At 41.9% G+C, this 19,447-nt stretch overlaps 2 protein-coding genes across 22 annotated transcripts in view; one reads left to right on the forward strand and one right to left on the reverse strand.

The window, feature by feature from the left end:
• The window catches only part of ENTHD1 (ENTH domain containing 1), a 154,215-nt gene that overhangs the window by 89,479 nt on the left and 45,289 nt on the right, over nucleotides 1-19,447 (reverse strand). For 4 of the 19 annotated variants that reach the window (XM_070600129.1, XM_070600135.1, XM_070600125.1 and 1 more), the window contains exon 2: nucleotides 666-1,167. In XM_070600129.1, coding sequence (XP_070456230.1) covers nucleotides 666-1,014 — 349 coding nt within the window. In that variant the 5' untranslated portion in view covers nucleotides 1,015-1,167. Of the gene's footprint in view, nucleotides 1-665; nucleotides 1,168-5,410; nucleotides 5,829-6,004; nucleotides 6,149-19,447 lie in introns of those variants that run through there. The other 15 variants (XM_070600131.1, XM_070600126.1, XM_070600139.1 and 12 more) reach the window with 11 other exon arrangements.
• GRAP2 (GRB2 related adaptor protein 2) overlaps nucleotides 5,016-19,447 on the forward strand; it is a 69,452-nt gene continuing 55,020 nt past the window's right edge. The window contains exons 1-2 of one of the 3 annotated variants that reach the window (XM_070600140.1): nucleotides 5,016-7,182; nucleotides 7,974-8,060. The gene's annotated coding sequence lies outside the window, so the exon portion shown is untranslated. Of the gene's footprint in view, nucleotides 7,183-7,973; nucleotides 8,061-11,947; nucleotides 12,354-19,447 lie in introns of those variants that run through there. The other 2 variants (XM_070600141.1, XM_008519749.2) reach the window with 2 other exon arrangements.

Raw genomic sequence — 19,447 nt, forward strand, 5'->3', positions numbered from 1 at the left:
TGCTCTAAAAAAAACAGTCTATTTTAAAAATGTACACTTACAGAGACTGCACTGAATTTTATCCTCTTCGCATGATTCATAGGACTATTCATTCTAAACACAAATTCGAATTTTCCAGGGGAGGGGAGGAGGTGCCGGTTCTCCTGCCACTGCAGACAACCAGGCTGCACCGCGCCGTCTCCGCCGGGTGCTCCACAGACCCTCTCCCTGCTTCACCTCCCCTCCACCCCTGACAAAATTATCTTACGACCTAAATTTTTGTATTCATATAACTACTTCCATCTAGACAGTCTGTGAAGAGTCCATAGTCTTTGGAAACACTGCCTTGCATTTGTGACTGAATTCCAGTCTAACTATAATTATGAATTACAGTGATATCATTATACCAAATTGCAGTGCCTCCTCTTTTATTCACTTTGTTCATTTTCTATGAGGTATCCTTTTATCAGAACCTAAGAGTATTAGTTTTACACATGCCTTTGAAAAAAAAATCTAGTTCTCTAAGGTACTCTGGAGTCAACACAAAGGATTAACCTTAACTGTCCCAGAGGAGAGGTAGCTAATAACACTTAAGAACAATGTTTCCCCAGCTCCTGGTTTAAAATGATCCCCTCCCAAACTCCTAATCTTCATTGGCACGCTGTATAAACGTCCTCAACTGTTACCTTGGTCTTTTCCAGCTTCATCTACGTGTTGAAAATCTTTCAGTGTTTGAAGGTTACAGAACCCCTCTCTGCAATGCTGAATAACTTTCCTTGATCCATTCTTGATGAGATAATCCATTAGCGTAAGGGACTTATACACATGGCGCCAGTTCTTCCCATGGTCCTTGAGTCTCTGCCATAGCATATTCATAATCTCTGAGAGGGAAATCGTGTTGAAAGTCAGGTCACTGATATCTAACATCAGAGAACTAGAAGGACCCCAAGGGTCATTGGAAGTTGCTTCCCTGACTTTTATTTCAGCATCTGAGTAATTTTTCACAAAGTTTTTCACTTGCCTCCTGAACGCCATAGGTGAGACAAGTCTGAAGGGGAGACGCAGGATTAGAGCACTGGGATGGTGTTACGTGATGGGTTTATAAAACCCTTGAGAGGTAATTGGCCCCCCGTTCTGCTGCTCCCACATACAAATGATTAATCTCCATCTTGACAAGGCATCGATTTCCTGCAAAGAAAAGTACACAAAAAAATGTAAGTTAAATATTTTTCTAGTGTCTATAGAAGACCAAGTCAGCCTGAAAAATCTAGCTTTAGTTTCTAACTCAGCCCCTCACTTACATCAGCCAGAACTGAGGGTACCATATAAATGTTCTCAGGATCAGCATGGCAAAAACTCTCATAAGGGATTGGCTTGTGTTATTTAAAGAAATACAGGTGGTCTTTCTAGACTGAAAAGTTTCACAGAAGATAGCATTGAACCTCTCTGGCCAGAAATAAAATTATTCCAAAGCATTTCATGGACAATGGACAAGTTAGCATAAAGAAATGGAATTTGTCCTCTGACATCTCTTGCTTAAGATTTGTTGTCATGTATAAAAATGTTATGTCCCAAAGGTAATTAAGAGGAAAATTGAGTCGTAGAATCACCAAGTGATTCTATGGTTGTACTCTGTTTAGAACTACACATCATTAGAATCCAATCTAACCACGGTCTGCTTTCTTGTCAATCTAAAAGGGGGAGGGTCATCAACCATTAAGACAAATAGCTGTACCTCAGTGGACTCCACACCTAACTCATGGTACCTGAAACCAATATTTTAGTCCTGGGAAGGCTGGTAAGTTCAAGAAAACGTTAAATTACTTTCTTTACTCAGCTTTAGAAAAAGAAGTATGAGTTTAGGATTAAACAACGTCAATACTATGATTCAAATGGCGTAAGGGTTTCCCTAAAACCTGGAGTGATCAGCATGTGTCTGTCAGATCTCACACCAAGTACATACAAAGAGAGGCTCATCCAAGTTGATACAAAAATACGTTCAAGGAGCCAGCCCAGTGGTATAGTGCTTAAGTTTGCATGCTCTGCTTTGGTAGCCAGAGGTTCGCAGGTTTGGAACCCAGGTGCAGACCTACACACCATTCATCAAGCCATGCTGTGGTGGCATCCCACAGATAAAATGGAGGAAGACTGGCACAGACATTAGCTCAGGGTTAATCTTCCTCAAGCAAAAAGAGGAAGATTGGCAACAGATGTTAGCTCAGGGCTAATCTTCCTTGCCAAAAAAAGAAAAAAAAAGTTAAAACGTAAAAGTGGTATGCAGCCCCCAAATTTAAATGATGCTTCTGAATGATCAAGTCACAGTTTATACGAAACCATTCCCTTTCTTCTCTTTCATTACTTTACACTGAGGTGGGTCAGTAACTTTGCAATCTCCCTAGTGAGTCACCACTGATGGCCACCAAGAGAGTGTACCAAATTCATTTCAAGCCCTGACAAGCATCCAGACCAAATGAAGCCTCAACAATCTATAATCAGATTTTACTAGAGAAACTGTGCACATACAGAAGAAAAATATTAAAATCCATAACAAACGTGTTTGTTATTTTTGGGTTTGTTTCTCTTCTTTGACCTTCTCAATTCCTAGCTCAGCTTGATTATTTCTGTGTTTAAGGAAGACGTAAATTTTCAGAAGCATCCTAAATGAACTATCACTTCTTTTTTAAAAAATAAGAGAAGGGGATAATTAATTTTTTTTTTTGTAAAAGTACAACCCATCCTCAAATAAGCAAGATAGAAAATGTATTGGTTTAATTAAGATTTCTCAGAGAAACACTATCATCAACCCTAGGAAGAAAAAAGAGAAGTTATGTGTTTTTACATTTTGTCTGATTTTCTCTCTTCAAATACAGGTGTTTCTATCCGACTCACTCCTGCAGCAAAAACTCAATTTATAATGCATTTCAAGAAGCTATTAAAATTTTCAATCATGGTGGTTTCTTTTTCTATTGTCCCTTCTTCCCTTTTACCAAGCTCACTCAAGGCAGAGATGCACTATGACACTGGATCACTATGACACTGCTTAGAGCAGCAAATATTGATCTGTTTCCCCACAAGTCTATTAAAAAAAAAAGCCTGTTAGAATTGTAACCTGCTGGAGTTGAACAACACTTGTTAAAACCCTTTTCTTCTTTTCTTTTTTGGATAGCTACCCATCGATATTTTGGGGGAACAAAAATTCTAGTTTTCAGGTTTTCCCATATTCTTTAACCTGCATTTTTAAAAATATTTGATTAAATGAATTTTATGCCCCACAAAAGTATCTAAATAATAGCCTTCAATCCAATAGAGTAGTTTAAAATGGATGTGGTGGACATCATATCAAAACTAACCACATTCCTAATCACAGGAAAAACCACAGAGAAGCAAGTCTGGAGAAGTGAACTGGTGTCATTTCCTAATGCACAGGACCTTGTGACATGAACGCAGAATACGTAAGACACCGGCCCACTACAGATATCTTTCAGACTAACAAGAAGTTCACTTAATTGGTGTTAGTTGCAAATTATACACTGGTTTATTACGTGTTTTAGATGCCTGACTACAAATGCTCAGTTTACTTGTACCATCAAAAACTTGAGATTGCAATTGTGGTGATGTGACAGCTGAGACAGAAGCAGTGCCTAAGAGGGTAAATTTTCACACCTGAATTTTCGTTGTCTGGCTACCCACATCCCTATAATATTTAGAAATGGAGGGAAGTAAGATATTTCATGTCACAAATCTGGGTGGCGTCCTCTGAGAGGCCTTCACCCACCACACTAACTACTCAAGCCCCCCCATCATACTCTTCAGCACCCAGTTTATTTCCTTCACGGCACTTGTCATGGTCTGTACTTTCGGATTCGTTATTTGGTTTTTGGCTTTCTCCACCACTAGACTGGAAACTCCTTGAGAACAGGAATGTTCTTATTTACCACTGTACTCCTATTGCCTAACAGGCACCTAGCACATAGTAGGTACTCAAAAAACAGGTGTTGAGTGAATGACCAAATGGTTGAATGATTCTGCTTTGGGATAAACCTGCACTGATTCTACAGCTTTGCATGACAAACACGACATTTAAAAAACATAATCCAGCTCTTGTAATTGTCAAGTAAAATTCTAGAGTTTTGAGTAAATATTTTCAAATCAGTCGACAAATATTTCTTGAGTACCTACCATTTATACAGTTTTTGGAGGATATATGAAATGAGAAACATGATTTCCTACATTCAAAAAAACATCGTTTAGGGGCTGGCCCCGTGGCCGAGTGGTTAAGTTTGCGCGCTCCGCTGCAGGCAGCCCAGTGTTTCCTCGGTTCGAATCCTGGGCGCGGACATGGCACTGCTCGTCAGACCACGCTGAGGCAGCGTCCCACATGCCACAACTAGAGGAACCCACAACGAAGAATACACAACTATGTACCGGGGGGCTTTGGGGAGAAAAAGGAAAAAATAAAATCTTTAAAAAAAAAAAATCGTTTAGTTAAGGAGCCTTCTCCCGTAAATAATTCCAAAATAAACAGAAGAGGAGGTAAGAAAGGTCTCTTGGTTTTCTTTGTAGATTTGCCCACTCCCACAACACCTTGGGCAAAGGCTCTTCCCCCTCCGACGTCATCACGTGATGTTCAACTACTGGTCCACACTCTCTCCCTGGAATCCTTTGAGGCCAGATGAGCTGTGGGATTTCAATTCCATTTTTTTTTTTTTTTTTTTTTGACTTTTGAAGTGTGGCGCCGTGCCTGTCCCATACTACACAATACCCACAGGAGGGGGGGGGGGGGGCGGGGGGGGGGTGCTGCAAGCAATCAAACACGTGAACAGGACTGCGACAAGACCTTGTAAATATTTGGAATACAAAAACACAAATGGCTCATTTCAGTTCACGTCTTGCTGCCAAACAAGTTAGGGGGGAAAAATCGGTTTTCAAAAGTTTTTGGATGCCGGAATTGAGAATAAGGGACAGAGGAGCTGAACTGACTTTACCCAAAGACTTAGGACAATAATGACAACAACGACGAGCGTCAGAGAGGCTGCGTCAGAGGCAGCTCTGGAGGGAGGCGTTCCGGGGAGCGCTACCGGGAGAGCCGGCTCTCGGGTGTGGACGGGTTCTGCCTCAAGACACGAGTTAGCTCAGGGGAAATAAACTCCGGCCCGGACGGTGACAGGAGAACGATTACCGAGACTATCACGGCAGGAAGAGGGGTGAATGTGCTCATGGACAGAACACGCAAGAGGCAGAGAAACCAACTTTTGTGAGCCCCTCCCCTGCGCTCATCAATTCATCCAGCTGGTGATTTTCCAGAGTTTACCCTGTGACAAGGTCCATAACAGGAAACGGCCAAACAGGTGCACAAGACACAGCCCTCGCCCTCTGGAGTAAACGGCTGCTGTCTCGGGAACGCTCACAGCTAGGCATTCGCATACCTCACCTCATCGCTTTAATGAGGACTCCAAAGGCACGGATTTGAGGTCCTGCTCTGCCATTTCCTAGCTAAGGTTTAACAACTTCTCTGGGCCTCAGGTACCCCATCCGCAGCATAAGGAGTAATCGCCACACCGGGAGGACTGTTGAGAGGAAGAAATGAGATGCGCGGGAAAGAACTTGGAACATAAAGGATGGAGGCCGAGAGAGAGCCAACTTCCGGTAGACAAGGGGTCTTCCGGAAGGACAAGGTCTTTCCTTGGCATCCGTTTCTTCATTCATTCAACAATCGTTTCCAAAGGACCACTGAGCACCACGTGGGCCCTGTGGCAGCGCCGGCTCACCGAGGAAGCAGACCGGCGACTGCCCTCAGAGAGTCCGCAATTTACTCAAGGGGAGGATGGGCCTCAGAGAAGTTTCTAGAGGAGGGCGTGACGTGATGGCGTCACACACAGGGGCCTTCCCTCACGCAGTCCATGCGGCCTCGTCCCCCTCCCGCCCGCACGTGGACCGCGCAGGGAGCGGGCCTTGGATGGGGGGCGGCACAGCAGCGCCTTCAGGTCCCGCCACCCCATCCCCGCTCCAAATGAGCGTCCGCTACCTGAGGGGCAGTTCCCGCCGCCGGTGTCGGGGCCTTCTCCTGCTCAACCTCAAGCCCCTGGTGGGCCGGCCGACCTGCCTCCTCCACCCATGCTCAAGCGCCCAGGCTCCCCCACTTCCGCTTCCTCACTTCCGGCCTCTCACTTCCGGCCTCTCCCAGGTCTGCCGCCGCTGCTCCCACGGCTTTAAGCCAAGGGGATGCAGAGGGTTGAAATACCCCAGCTTGGGGTTATCAAGTGGAGTGAAGGCAAAAGTCTTCATTTCACTGTCTGCTGGGTTGTGGCGATGCCCTAATCCTCCTTTGGAAGAATGAATTCTGTAATTTGTGTTACTAGTGTAACTTTGACTGACTAGAAACGCCACCCGCAGCTGATTTCCACCTCCAAGGACAAAGAATGTAATAGTAGTCTCCAGAGAGGAAAAGAGCAGTGTGTGTGATGGACAGTGATGGAGTACCTCCAATGAGGGCCTTGGGTACCACTGATGGGTAGTTGTTGAAATATTCAATGGCTCTTCAGTGAGCACCCACAATGTGCCAGGCACCCCAGCAAGCAGTAAGAACCCAGAGATACAATAGAGTCCCATGCTGCATAAATGCAGGCTAGTGGAGGTGACAGACAGCGCCACAGAAGATTGTGACAAGATATATATAGCATAATAAGAGAGGAGAGAGCATCTGATTCTGCCAAGGAGTATTTAAGGGCAGGTTTCACAGAGGAGTTTACATCTGAATTGAATCTTAGAGGATGACAGGGAGTTCACTGGATAGACAAAGTAGAGGAGGCCATCAGAGGCAAAGGGCACATCAAGTGTAAAGGCTTGAAGACTGAGAGAGCCTGCTATCTCAGTAAAGCTTCAAGCACTGTAGTCACTACAGCTGTCACAAAGGCTATTAGCCAAACAGCAGAGGGAGGTAGAAGCAGCAGGGAAAGTCAGATCGTGAAGAATCTTGTCCCATCCTACTAGGTGATTTTATCCAGTAGGCATTGAGAATGCAATCAAACCCATGTTTTAAAGCACACTGATGGCTAAGTGGAATATTGACTAGAATGGAGAGGGAGAAGACAGAGAATAGGAAAATGCTTAGTAGATGACAGTAACATTTGTTTTTACTTCCTACTACTTCAATCATAATTATTATGACAACAGTCCACATTATTGATCCTGACATGTAGATAGGTAAGTATAATATAAAAGAATAGGCGATATGAAAGAAGTTGGTGTGTTATAACCAACTTAGCCACATATAGGATAGAGTAGTGAGGGTAGTAGCCAGAAGGAAATTGAAAATGTGGCCTGGAAATGGATTGTTTAGGGCTTTGAAGGCCATGGTAAGGTGTTGGACTTTATAAAGTGGTGAGGGATAAACAAGAAATATTTTAAACATTGAGTTCCAGTTTATGAAGATATTTTTATATGCATATCTTATGTAAATTTCAAAAGAACTCTGGAAGGTAGGTATTATTATTCCATTTTACAGATGAGGAAGCTGAGTTTGGGGACTATGCATTCATCCTACATTATTAAGCACTTGCTATGTGCCAGGCACTATGCTGAGCCATGGGAATATAAGGAAGTTATAGTCTAATAGAGGATACAGGAATAAATCAGCAAATATAATGTTACCATGATAAAGGCAAGCATAGAGCATTACGGGAGTAAAAAGGAGATTTGTCTAAACTACGTAGTTAGGGAAGGCTTCCTGGAGCGAGTGAACCTGAGCTGAGTTTTCAAGAACAAATAGGTTACATGAACTGCCCAGAAAGTATTCAAGTAGCAAATGATTTAGCTGAAACTTGAACCCAAATCTCCTGTGTACAACTCTATGCTCATTCCGCTACCGTAAGGATCAATCTTTGGTCCTTGATGTTGATCTCCATTGGCATGATCAGTCATAAGTCTACTTATATTTTCAGAAGGTCAGAGATCCCAATTTTTTCTTTTTAAAACCATTCATTTTCTCCTTTTAGGATGGATCTCTGGGTGCCTTTGAAAAATAGATTGGAAGCAGAACAGATGGATTGGAAGAAGAACAGAATGTCATAATAGTTCTGGCAGTAAGTGGTGAATGCCTTAATCAAAGCAGAAGTAACGAGCGTGGCACGATGCCCCCTCTGCTCCCACTCCTTCTCTTACACATGGGCTTTTATATATCATGTTAAAGCATAGAAGTGACTGGACTTGGCTCCAAATATATGGGAGAGTGAAGGAGAAAGAAGAGTCTATAGTGACTCTCAACTTTCTTCTTTGGGTGAGCATGTAAGTGGCTATTACTGGTTCACCAAGATGAGGAACACAGTCTAAGGAGCAGATGTGGCAGGAAAGATAATGAATTCTGTTTTGGACATTTTAAATGTGAGGAGCCTGCCGGGTGACCAGGTGAAGATGCCCAGGAGACAAGTAGAAAGAACTGGAATAAAAAAGAGGGTCCTAGGCTAGGTTCACAGACTTGAGAGTAGTCAGCATATAGAAGGTGATTGAAGAGGCAAACGGGAATAGGAGAATAGAGCAAGCTAAAAGATTACAGTCTCAGTGAGGAGGGAGAGGCCAGTAGCAGTGAGGGAGTTGATTAGGCAAGGCAGTCAGCCTATAGAATTAACTCTGTTAAGGTGACGTTATTTAAGAGGTCCTTCTTATCTGCTTTCCTCCATTTGGGGGCACCATAATTTAGTTGCAATACTGTAGCATTCACCAAATACAGAGATCCTTTTATAATAGTAACTTGATGTGGATTTTTCTTCCTGAACCCAGAGTTTCATAAAAGTGAACCAAGGTTTCTTCACTTGGTTTCCAGGACATCACTGCTCCTTCTCCTCTCTTTGGCTGGTTTCTTCTCATTTCTCTGCCTCCCAACTTTGGAGGGATCTAGTCTCTATCTATATTCAGTCCCTAGGTGGTTTCATCCTGTGTCACAGCTTTAAGCAACTTTCTCTCTCTCAATGTCTCTCAAGGTTTTATTTTCAGCCCTAACCTCTCCTGACCTCCAGACTCGTATGTCTAACTACCTTGAGATCCCCACTGGTGTGTCTTATAGACATCTCATATTTAATATGTCCCAAAACCAAACTCCTGATCTTACGAACCTGCTCCCCCAACAGTCTCTCGTGTCTCAGTAAATGACACCTCCTTGCTTCTAGTTTCTCAGGCCATGAACATTGGAGTCATCATTGAATCCTCTCTTTGTCTCTCACACCACACATCATATCCATCAGCTCACCTTTGAATACAGGGTGGTTACCAAGTCTGGGTAATTTGTGGTTGGTAGGTAATAAATGGTTTATGGATACCACATTTCAATACACAAAATAATGCTATGTTTCCAGGCTTTATGGTCACCCCGTATTTTCAGAATTCAGCCACTTCTCATCACCTGTCCTCAGTCACCGTCTCTTGCCTGGACCATTACAGTAGCCTCCTAACTGATCTCTGCTTTTTCTCTTGCTCCCTTAGAATCTAATCCCGACACGATGATCAGAGGGATCCTTTAAAACTTAAAACCCAAGTCAGATCATTCACCCTCTAATTCAAAATCTTCCATTGGCTCCCATCTCACTCAGGGTAAAATCCCAAGACTGCATGGCCAGCAAGGTCTTACGTGTTCTGGCCTCTGCTTCCTCTCTGACCTCCATCCCGAGACCTCTCCCAAGGTCCCTTGACCTCACTCACTGCATCAAGCTTGCTCTCACCTTAAGACTTTACACCTGCTAGTCCCTATACCAGTAAAAGCTATTTCCCCGGAGAATTACCAGTCTGGTTCCATCACTTTGTTTTGGGCTTTCTCAAATGTCCTTTGATCTTCCACTAAAATTGCAACAACCTCCCCTCCACCCACCACCTGCTGAGCCACACTCCCTGTGCCTCCTGCCCCATTTTGTGATTCTCCGGGGTAGTACAACCATCTGACGTACGAACCCTTTCTTCCTCTACAGGAACGTAAGACCCAGGAGGGTAGGGGCTATGTTTTGTTCACTGATACATTCCCAGCACCCAGAATAGGCCTAACACAGAGTAGGTGTTCAAACGTTATTTATTGAATGAACAGAAAGAAAATGTCTGAACCCATACTATTGAGTGAGAAGTACACATTTTACCATAAAGTTCAATTAGATAAAATCACATGCAAGAAGTTCTGATATTAACAATGACCCTTCAAAAGGAATTACTGAAAAATTTAAAACTAATGTGGCTTTAAAAGAAAATTACTCCATTATGGATAAGGCCAGATTTCACATATCCTGAATCCTCCCAATTTTGCTGATATTTTTCTGAGTGTCCCATCATGGCGAGGACTGAAAGGCTGGCATCATCACATTAGAGTCTTTATTCTTGGGTTCTGCCTGTACACTCATTCAATGACAAAGCTGCTGTGAAATAAACCACCAAGATGGCCTTGCTTCCCCCCCAGTACGCTCTGTAACATGTCTGCCGATCGTTACATACTACCAAAATAACTTCTCTTTGAGATTTTCCTGTTCTGCACTCTGACTCGTACTTGTAAGGGAAGAGATTATATTCTGCTCCCTGGGGGGCTAGTGTCCTGTGGAAAAGTGGCTTCCTCAGTCGGGTGCAGGCTGCAAACACCAGATGTTCCTATACAGCATCATTCAACTTTCCCCCTTCCTCTCTACTCCCCAGCCATGGAAGTTTAGGGACTCACTGTTTACTTCCAAAGCGCTGATGTGGGATAATGACTGTGGCCAGAGGATTTCAGTGTTTGAACGATGGGCGAGGGAGCTGTTGGGTGTAATAATGGGGTACAAGAAGGCCCTTACAACACACAGACGAGAAAGCTGAGGCCAACATTGAGATGTTATTGTTTTAAAATCAGCAACAAGTTGCTATCTTGAATATTCCATCTATATAAGATATAGAAAGAGTGGGGACCCTGTTTAGATGCAACTTGGATTTAAGAAAATTTGACAAACTTGCATTAATAAAAAGGAAGTCCATTATTAAGGAGTTAGGAGTAAAAAATTACTTCCTTTAACGCATTCAACAAATATTTACTGGGCACCTACTATGGCCAAGGTACTCTGCTGATTCCACACCAAATTCTTTTCTAGTTCAATAAAAAAGCTGAGTAATTATAACCAAGGAAAAAGTTAAAAAAAGAAAAAAGTAAGTCTTGAGCGAGATTGAGGTATAAAGGGGCAAAGAGATAGAAAAGGATACCATTTCACAGTGTGGAATAAGTTTAAATTTTAGAACCCGAAATTGAGTCTTGTGTGATGCCCTCCTTCTTAGCCTTTAAGAGATTAATGCTAAGAACATCCTGTGAGCCAACGTTTCTCTCTTTATCTTGTCTGGTCCCCAAACTCTGAATGGTGCCACTTAGCAAGTAGCAATGTTTCTAATTTTGTGCAAAAGATGCAACGTTGGCAATTCATTTTCTAGCATGAGCAAAGAGAGAGGAAGAGGCCTTCACAAGTTGTACTTGGTATGAGAGGAGGGAACTGAAAGAAACGGTGAGTTATAACCTTGAAGGTAAAAACTAAGGAAGTCGAAGGCGACAAAAATTTTAGATCAATGAAAAAATCTTAAAATCCCAGAAATGCTTTAGTCCAACCAACTCAAGAGAAAGTAAAATCCCCAAAATCTAAGCAACTAGTCCCAGCTCCTGCCTGGCTGTGGCAAAACTGTGGTTAGAAGTTATCGTGGCTCAGAGCTTTTCCTCCTTTTTTTCCTAAGGGTAACATCATGGGCTAAGAATAATATTGTGGGCTGAGTGCGCTAAGAAAGCATTTTCTCTAGGATTTTAACGTTGGCAGTGATCCAGGGTGGCATCAAGAAAGTTCCCCTAGGAAGTCTTAATGTTTCTCTGGATGCATGGATATGCTAAGAGAGAAAATGAGAGTTTTCCTTAAGACCAGCAGCAGCTTGTTCATGGACCATCTCCAGGATTAGAAATTTTCTTATGTGAACATAATCGTTCAAGGGGGAGATCGTTAAAACTGAAACCAAACGTAGAGAAGCAAAAGTGTTTCAGTGAGCCTCCTGCATTTTACTTTAACTCTGGCAACAAGAAAACAAAACCGCATAATCTAGGGCTCACACCCAACTCTCCGAAGCCCCGTATCTGCTAGTTCCTGTGTGGTTTGCCTACAGACTGCAGGGCAGACTGGGGGGAGTTTGGAGGAGGGAGTCAGAAGCGGGGAGGAGGACGCACGACTAATGGAGCTGTGAGCGTGTACCCTCTTTGAGTGTGGTACTTGGAAGACAGCACGAGGTGGATCTGTACTCTGAAATGCAGTAATTTTGATGTTTGAATTCATCTTCCTTCTTGCAAGAGAGGATTCTAACAACTCGGTGTCAAAGCCAAGACACAGAGTCAGCCTCTTCTCTTCTCAAAGGTATGTCATTGTATTCCATTGGTCCACATACTCTAGAGATCTTGAACAGTTTTATTGTAATTTGCAGAATGTTCTCTATGAGTCAAATCTAATTAAAATGGATCCCATGGGCTTTCTAAACATTGCTTTTAGTATTTTGGTCCATCAGCTAAGGTCTCTGAATCTCCTGCTGTAACAATGTTTGTGGTGATAGCGTTCGACTTCTGGCAAATGAACTAGGAGAAGACTTGTTCTTTACCCAGCCCATTACGCAAAAAACTCCACTAATTGGCTCTGAGCCATCTCAGGGGGAGACTGTAGACCCTGGGATTGCCGAAGTGAAATTCCACCTCACCATAGCGAGCGTTTAATCCACACTGGGAGGTGGAGGTGAAGGGCTGAGCAGCAATGAATGAACACTAGTCCTGTGAGGACTGGATTTCTCGCGTTGCTTTCATTTCTACTTCTGTTAGTATTTACGTTATCTTTACAAAGAATGCCCGTTTGGTTCCTTTACAAAAAGAAAACTTTATGTTGAAATAGATTTTGAGGGGATATTGTCTATCTTTGTCTCTTTATTAATAGTTAACGCTACATCCTAAGACTGTCTCCAGTTGAGACTGAGTCTGAAGACAACTCCTTTATGCTCTTTGCTCCATCTGTTCCTGAGCATGAGGATTGAATACACCCACCAAAGATTTCACTAACTTAAAAATATCATATTTAAATACCTGGAATTAGACCTTGCTAATAAAATATATGTAACTTAATTTGCACATTACTGAAAATGTGCATCCCCTGATAAATTAAGAGGAGGGAAAATGTTTAGGATCTAAAAATTCAGTGGAAAAGATTGCATGTGTTCACGTTATGTCATCCAAGGACGGGAAACATCAAGGTGAAGAATATTTCATTCCATAGAACTGCATTTATCATAGACTGTTTAGTTCTTTAGTGGGTTCCTCTTTTTTGTTCTTTCTCATTTTTGGTTTCAGAAAGAACATTTAGTATGAGCACACTCTGCTTTAGCAACCTAGTATTGTTTATAAAACTTCACATTTATAAAATAATTTAAAGTGCTCTTCTTTGAAAAAGGACCCACTGTTAAATAAGGAACACTGTGTAAATGGAGAAACATCTAAGTGCGTTTAAATTTCAAGTTTTTAAAATTCTGATCCATACCTTTTTGAGAACTTGTTGTGTTTTTTTGGTAAAGAGAGTCAACCCTATATCCTTGAATAGAACTATCTTTTGAGGTTGAACTTTGAATGTCTTCCCTGTAGTAAACCGTAATCTTATTTTCGCTAAATTGTAATTGATTTTATCTTTTTCAAATGACTTCACTGAAGCAGGGGGAAAGGAGGTGATCGATTTGTTCAATATGAAGAAATATCTCTACGACTAATATAATATTCTTGTGAATATCTTCCTCACCTTAGGCCCTGATGAAAATCCCTTTTCTTTTTTTATTTCAATTGTTCTAAGTCCACCTCACGGGGATATTGTAAGAATAAATGAGTTAACGTAGATATGAAATGCCTTAGGAAAAAGGCACTATGAAAATGCAAGATGATATCGTTATAAATGATGTCTTTGAATTTTGATCATTTTCTTCCCACCTCTTATACCAAATATATCTCACTTACTGCCTGAAGCCATCTCTTTTAGAACCACTGCCTTCTGGAAGAGTTGATAATGACCCTGGCTCCCACAAATTTATCAATTCCCAGAGACTAACACCTGCTGGTGTTGACTTATAGGGTTCATGTCTAAACTTGAGCAGAACTTGCCTCTTTTCTTGGAGCAGGAAAAGTCTACAGTTGTAAAAAAATGTGTCATTGAGTGGGATTCCATCAGGATTTCTTAAACAAGTAGCAGTTGCTGCTGGATTAGTCCCAGGGACAGATTTTTCATTTTCTTGCCTTCATAAAACAAACTCAAGACTTGGTCAAGAATCTTCATGACCTAAGTTATCTGAATCAAAGTATAGGGTCGATTGGCCCCCATTTTGTCCACCTCAAGTGTTTGCCCAGCATATCTTGATCTGTAAAGCAACAACACAGTCTCATGTGTCTTTGTCTTTTTTTTTTTTTTTGCCACTTTACAATTCTCAGGAAAGCATAGCCTCCTTTAACAAATAAACATTTACAAACATTTATTGAGCATTTGCTGTGTGTCAGGCCCTGTATTAGGTGCTGAGTTCTCTTCAACAATGTTAATATTAGGTTTCAATAAGCTTGAGCCAATAGGAATCTGGTAAATAATTTTTAAAAACAGTTTTCTTTTTAAGTATGCATTCACAGGCAAACATTTTAGAGAATTAAAAGAAGCAAAGCACATGAAGATAAAAGTCTTACGTGCTCTCCAAAGAAGATGTAAGACATATATCTTATGAAGAAAATGTCCAAACTTAAAGAAAAGTTGAAATATTAGTACAGTGAATACTTCCATACTCGACGGTTGTTAACTTTTCGCCACATTTGTCCCATCGATATGTATTGCTTTCTGCACTACTTGTAAGCTACCGACAAAATGACAGTTTACCCCTAAATAATTCAGTACACATCTAAGAATAAGAACATTCTCCTATATGACCGTAATATCACCATTATACCTAAGAAGATGCACAGTAATTCCCTAATATTGTCTAATATCTAGGCCATATCTAACCTTCGCCATTTGTCCCCCGAATGTCTTCCATCCCTTTAAAAGGAAAAAAACAACTAGGATCTAAGTTTCTAAAAAGAAAAGCACATTTTTGCATTTGGGTTTTATGTCTTTTTATTCGATATTGGATTTTTTTTAAGGTTAGGCCAATTATCATGCACAATGTCTCCCGTTCTGAATTTGTTGCTGTCTCACGGTGTCATCTAATTGTCCCCGTACCCCCTATATTTCCTGTAGACGCCAAGTTAGGACTAAAGCATTGATTCAGTTTTGATTGAACATTTCTTACGAGGTGCTCCGTACTGCATCTCGTCAGGAGGAACATAATGCCAGATTGTCTCTCTGTTTGCGATGATCAGTGTGATCATGGCTCAAGGGATGATCTCGCTCCAGGGATCGCTCTGCTGTAAAGGTAATTTTGTGCCCTTTGCAATTAACAAGTAATTAGAGGGATGCTGCTTCGACGCTGTAGTAATATCCGATTTCCCAACAACTTCACCCAATGGCTTTAGGTGATAACCTTGCCTATTCCGTTGGGGGTCATATACATTTTCAAACACTTTGAAGAAGGATTAGATATACAAATTCATCATTATCAGCAACAACAGCAGATATTTATTGAGTGTATAAGTTCAGGTAATAATAATAACAACAACAACAACAATAATAATACTGTCACATTTACTGAGTGCTTGCTGTGGAGTCAGATGGTCTGAGTTTGAGGCCAATCCTCCAGTTACCAACTGGGCCGGCTGAGACAAGTTTCTTGGTCTTTCTGTGCTTTAGTTTCTTACGCTATAGAATGAGAGTAACAATGTACCTCTCTCATTGGATTGCTTAGGAGATTACATAATTGATCCATGTCGAGCTCCTAAAACAGGAGCTGTTATTATTAGTGCCGAGCCCTGGTCTAACACTTTACAGGTATTCACTCTGGCTTCTCATAATGGCACAATGAAGTAAGTGCTTACATTATCCTTCTTTCGAAAGTAAGGAAACTGGGGTACAGAGAGGTTAAGTAACTTGCACAAGGTCACTTAGCTAGTATGCGGTAGAGCCTGGATTTGAACCCAGGCAGTCTGATTCCAGAGCATTCTCTCTGAAGACTGGCACTGTAATGAGTGGTAACAAATGCAACTGAATGGAAATCAGTAACAGGACCCCCACCCCCACCCCCAACCAGTCAGGTTTCAACTTATTGAAAATCTGGGAGCGTTGCTACCAGGTTTATTTTAGGTCTCGTTCGTCTGAATAATAGCACTCTATTAAGCATAGATGAGTATATTTACTGCATTTATACAGCTTAAGGCTCTGTGGAAGAAACTTGAAAGGTAAAAGATAATACTAGAAGCTGAAAAATGTAGAACTATGAAGGAATAGGAAGGAAAAAAACTGAAAAGAATAATACAAGAGGGGAGTTATGAGGCCTCAGAGCCTTGGGGCAGAAGATGATATTTTGATATAGTCAAGGGGGAAAAATCCCTCTCATTTTTCACATTCCTGTGCTGCGTAACATATTACCACTAAAACAGAAGAGTATGGCCACTGTCAGATTTATAAAGATCACATTGCGTTTCTTTCGGGACGATAGATGAGACTTGTTAGTCGGTGAGTTGCCTGGTTGGTTATCTCATAGACTCAGATATTCTTTAAGTCAGCCTGTGGCTCCTGAAACATACAACTACATACGGAAAGGCCTTACAGACTGGGTATTGGTCCCTACCCCTCATTAACAGTAAAAAAGTGTTCTAGTGCTTTCTTATTTGCTCCTTCAATTGCCACTCCAGAAAACTCTCAAGTGTAATTTTCTAAAGAGAACTAAAAATAAATGAGAAAAAAAAAATCCAGTATTAATAATGTTTTCTGCATTTCCAACACAGTCATTGCTAAATTGGCCCTGCCTTTTTGTGTTTTTTAATGAAAAGCAGCCTAATTGATCAATTGGTCATGAATAATACTTTTTCATTTGTTTTTATCCACACCTCTCAGCCTTCCAGAACCACAAGCTTCATGTGGCAGCCTGCAAATGGCTTATGATTTGTTCTTTTGTCTAGTGCTCTACAGGAAAATACTGGAAACAAACTGCTGAGAACTCAGTAGGAACTCAGTAAATAATGAGTAGATAGTTCTCTTGTTAAATATGATTTCAAGGAAAAATCTTTTAAAATAACTAGGAAATAATACTAGGGAAGTACGTAAGTAGAAAAAACCTGGTTGATTTGTAATTTGAAATTTCTATTCATCATTTTATCGGTCATAGATTTTTACCACTTTATGGAGCAAAACGTGAGGTTGGATTAGCTCCCCCCCCCAAGTAGATTTATATCCTAAAAATATGGATTATTGAATCAGTAAGGCTAGTGGGAAGATCTCAGCCATACATCAAATCTAAGAAAACTGTCATATTTTAATACGTTGCATCAACCCTTTAAGCTGGGTGTCAGTATGTTGATATCCGCAGCACATATGTTCTTCCTGGCGGTGGTGAGGTGGGGGATGGAGGGGGCATCAGAGACACATTTAGAAAGCTGATGAAAGCTATAGAAATTCTCCCCAGAAAAAAAAAACTGTGCCCAGCACTCATCCGTGCACACTTACACACAGAATTTCTGATGGTCCCTGGATCCCCTGGGGTCCATCCATTTACCCTCGACAGGAAAAATTTCCTCTATCTGGAGTTATTTTACCCTGAGCCTTATGTAGCTTTAAAAAGAGTCTCACACATTATCTCATTTGATCTGGCTTCGATCTTTGAGGTAGACAGACCACATAGTTTATCTCTCATGCTGCAAAGTGGGAAAAGCAAAGCTCACAGGTTTGGCGACCTGCTCAAGGTAATTTTGCTCCATCTGCCGAGACTTAGTACCAAGGCTGTTAAGTTGTAGCCCAAGGCTCCTTCTACTACGTGCTCTGGGCACAGCATTCTGGAGACACAGGAACCCTTGATGGCACTTCTGGAAATCTGAATTCTGGCTTGACCAGAAACTACCTATGTGATCTTGCATAAGACATTGGAACCTCTCTGGGCCTCAGTTTCCTTCTCAGTCAAGTGAGAGGTTAGACCACGTGTTCTCTGAAGCCCCTACAGTTTTCTGTTGCAAACCACCTAATCCCACTGGGTCTGAGAACAGAGGGAAATTCCTTTTTCTGTGATAGATGGCAAGACATGTCAACCCTTCCCTGTAGGTCATAAGAGCTGGCGTCCAGTTCACGATGGGTTCCTTTGCAGTGTCCAAATCCTGTTAGATACGATCAACATCAGCAGCGCGTTTGTGGCCTGCTTGCGTGTCATTCTGCTGGTTGCTTCATTTTCCTGCAGGGCTGACTGTCTCACAGCGATTTTGCTCTAACTCTGTGCTCTGCATCAGATAGACATACCACGATATTTTCTTAACCCTCTTGGGCAGTTCAGAGCATAATATGGAAGTAAATAATGTTGATAGAGTTATTTTGGGCTGATCAGACTTTATCCTTCTAAAAAGGTTATTCCTCTTGAAGGACCCAAACTTTCCGCCTGATTTGTCATTATTAAGAGTTATTTCCTTTAATGTCCCTGAAATGTGCTTGGAAATGGGAGGCTCACGAGAGGGCCTGCGGCACTGATTGCAGAAGCCCTGAGACAAGAAAGGACGTGACCAAGTCCCTTACTTTCGGAGGTATTTGGAGAATCTTTGGGTCCGTATAATTAGGACAAACTTAGATGTTAGCGTTTGTTTCAGATTTATAAAAAGTGTCCATAGCATGTGTTGCCAAGTACAGCAAATCTGTGACACAGCCCCAGTTTAATTCCGAGTCTCTCCAGGAAGCTAAAAGAAGCAGAAGATTCTCATGCTCCGTGTGTCATTAACTAGGGTTTGACGACATCAGTTGTCAAACAATGGAACCTCAGAACCGAGAGTCTGCTTCACCTCGCAGGAACCAGCCGGCTCTCGGCCTTTGGCCTGATCCGGGCGGAGTACCGCTAGCGCGGACCGGCTACCCCGATTCCAGGAAGGCGGCAGTCTCTATTTGCTATTGACAGCCAGGGATAGGAAATCGGGGGCCCTGTTTCTCAGTCTTTTTGCTCTTTGAATTTTCTAAGTGAACTTCAGGCTGGTAAGTGGAGTTACATCAACTTCTCACAGAGAAGTGTGTCATTTGCTGTGTGCCGTGGCAGGTCGTGGGACTGTGCGGGGTAAGACTGAACAGTGATGAGAGTGGGGGAGCGTGAACTTAGCCCCTGTGTTCTAAGTTCTGTTCTCAGCCTCGTGGTGACTCAGTGTCCCCCATCCACTCCTCTGTCCTTGAGTGAAATGACGCCGTTCTTTAACCTGCTACAGAGGACACTTGGGATGAGATATGTGTTGTTACCCCGAAAGCTTTTTCAGATCTTCGATATAATATACATATGCAATATCTCATGTGTAAAATGCATAACATGGTGCTTTCTCGTTTAAACAAACTCGTTT

Source organism: Equus przewalskii, chromosome 29, assembly GCF_037783145.1.
Source record: "Equus przewalskii isolate Varuska chromosome 29, EquPr2, whole genome shotgun sequence".
Classification (NCBI taxonomy): Eukaryota; Metazoa; Chordata; class Mammalia; order Perissodactyla; family Equidae; genus Equus; species Equus przewalskii.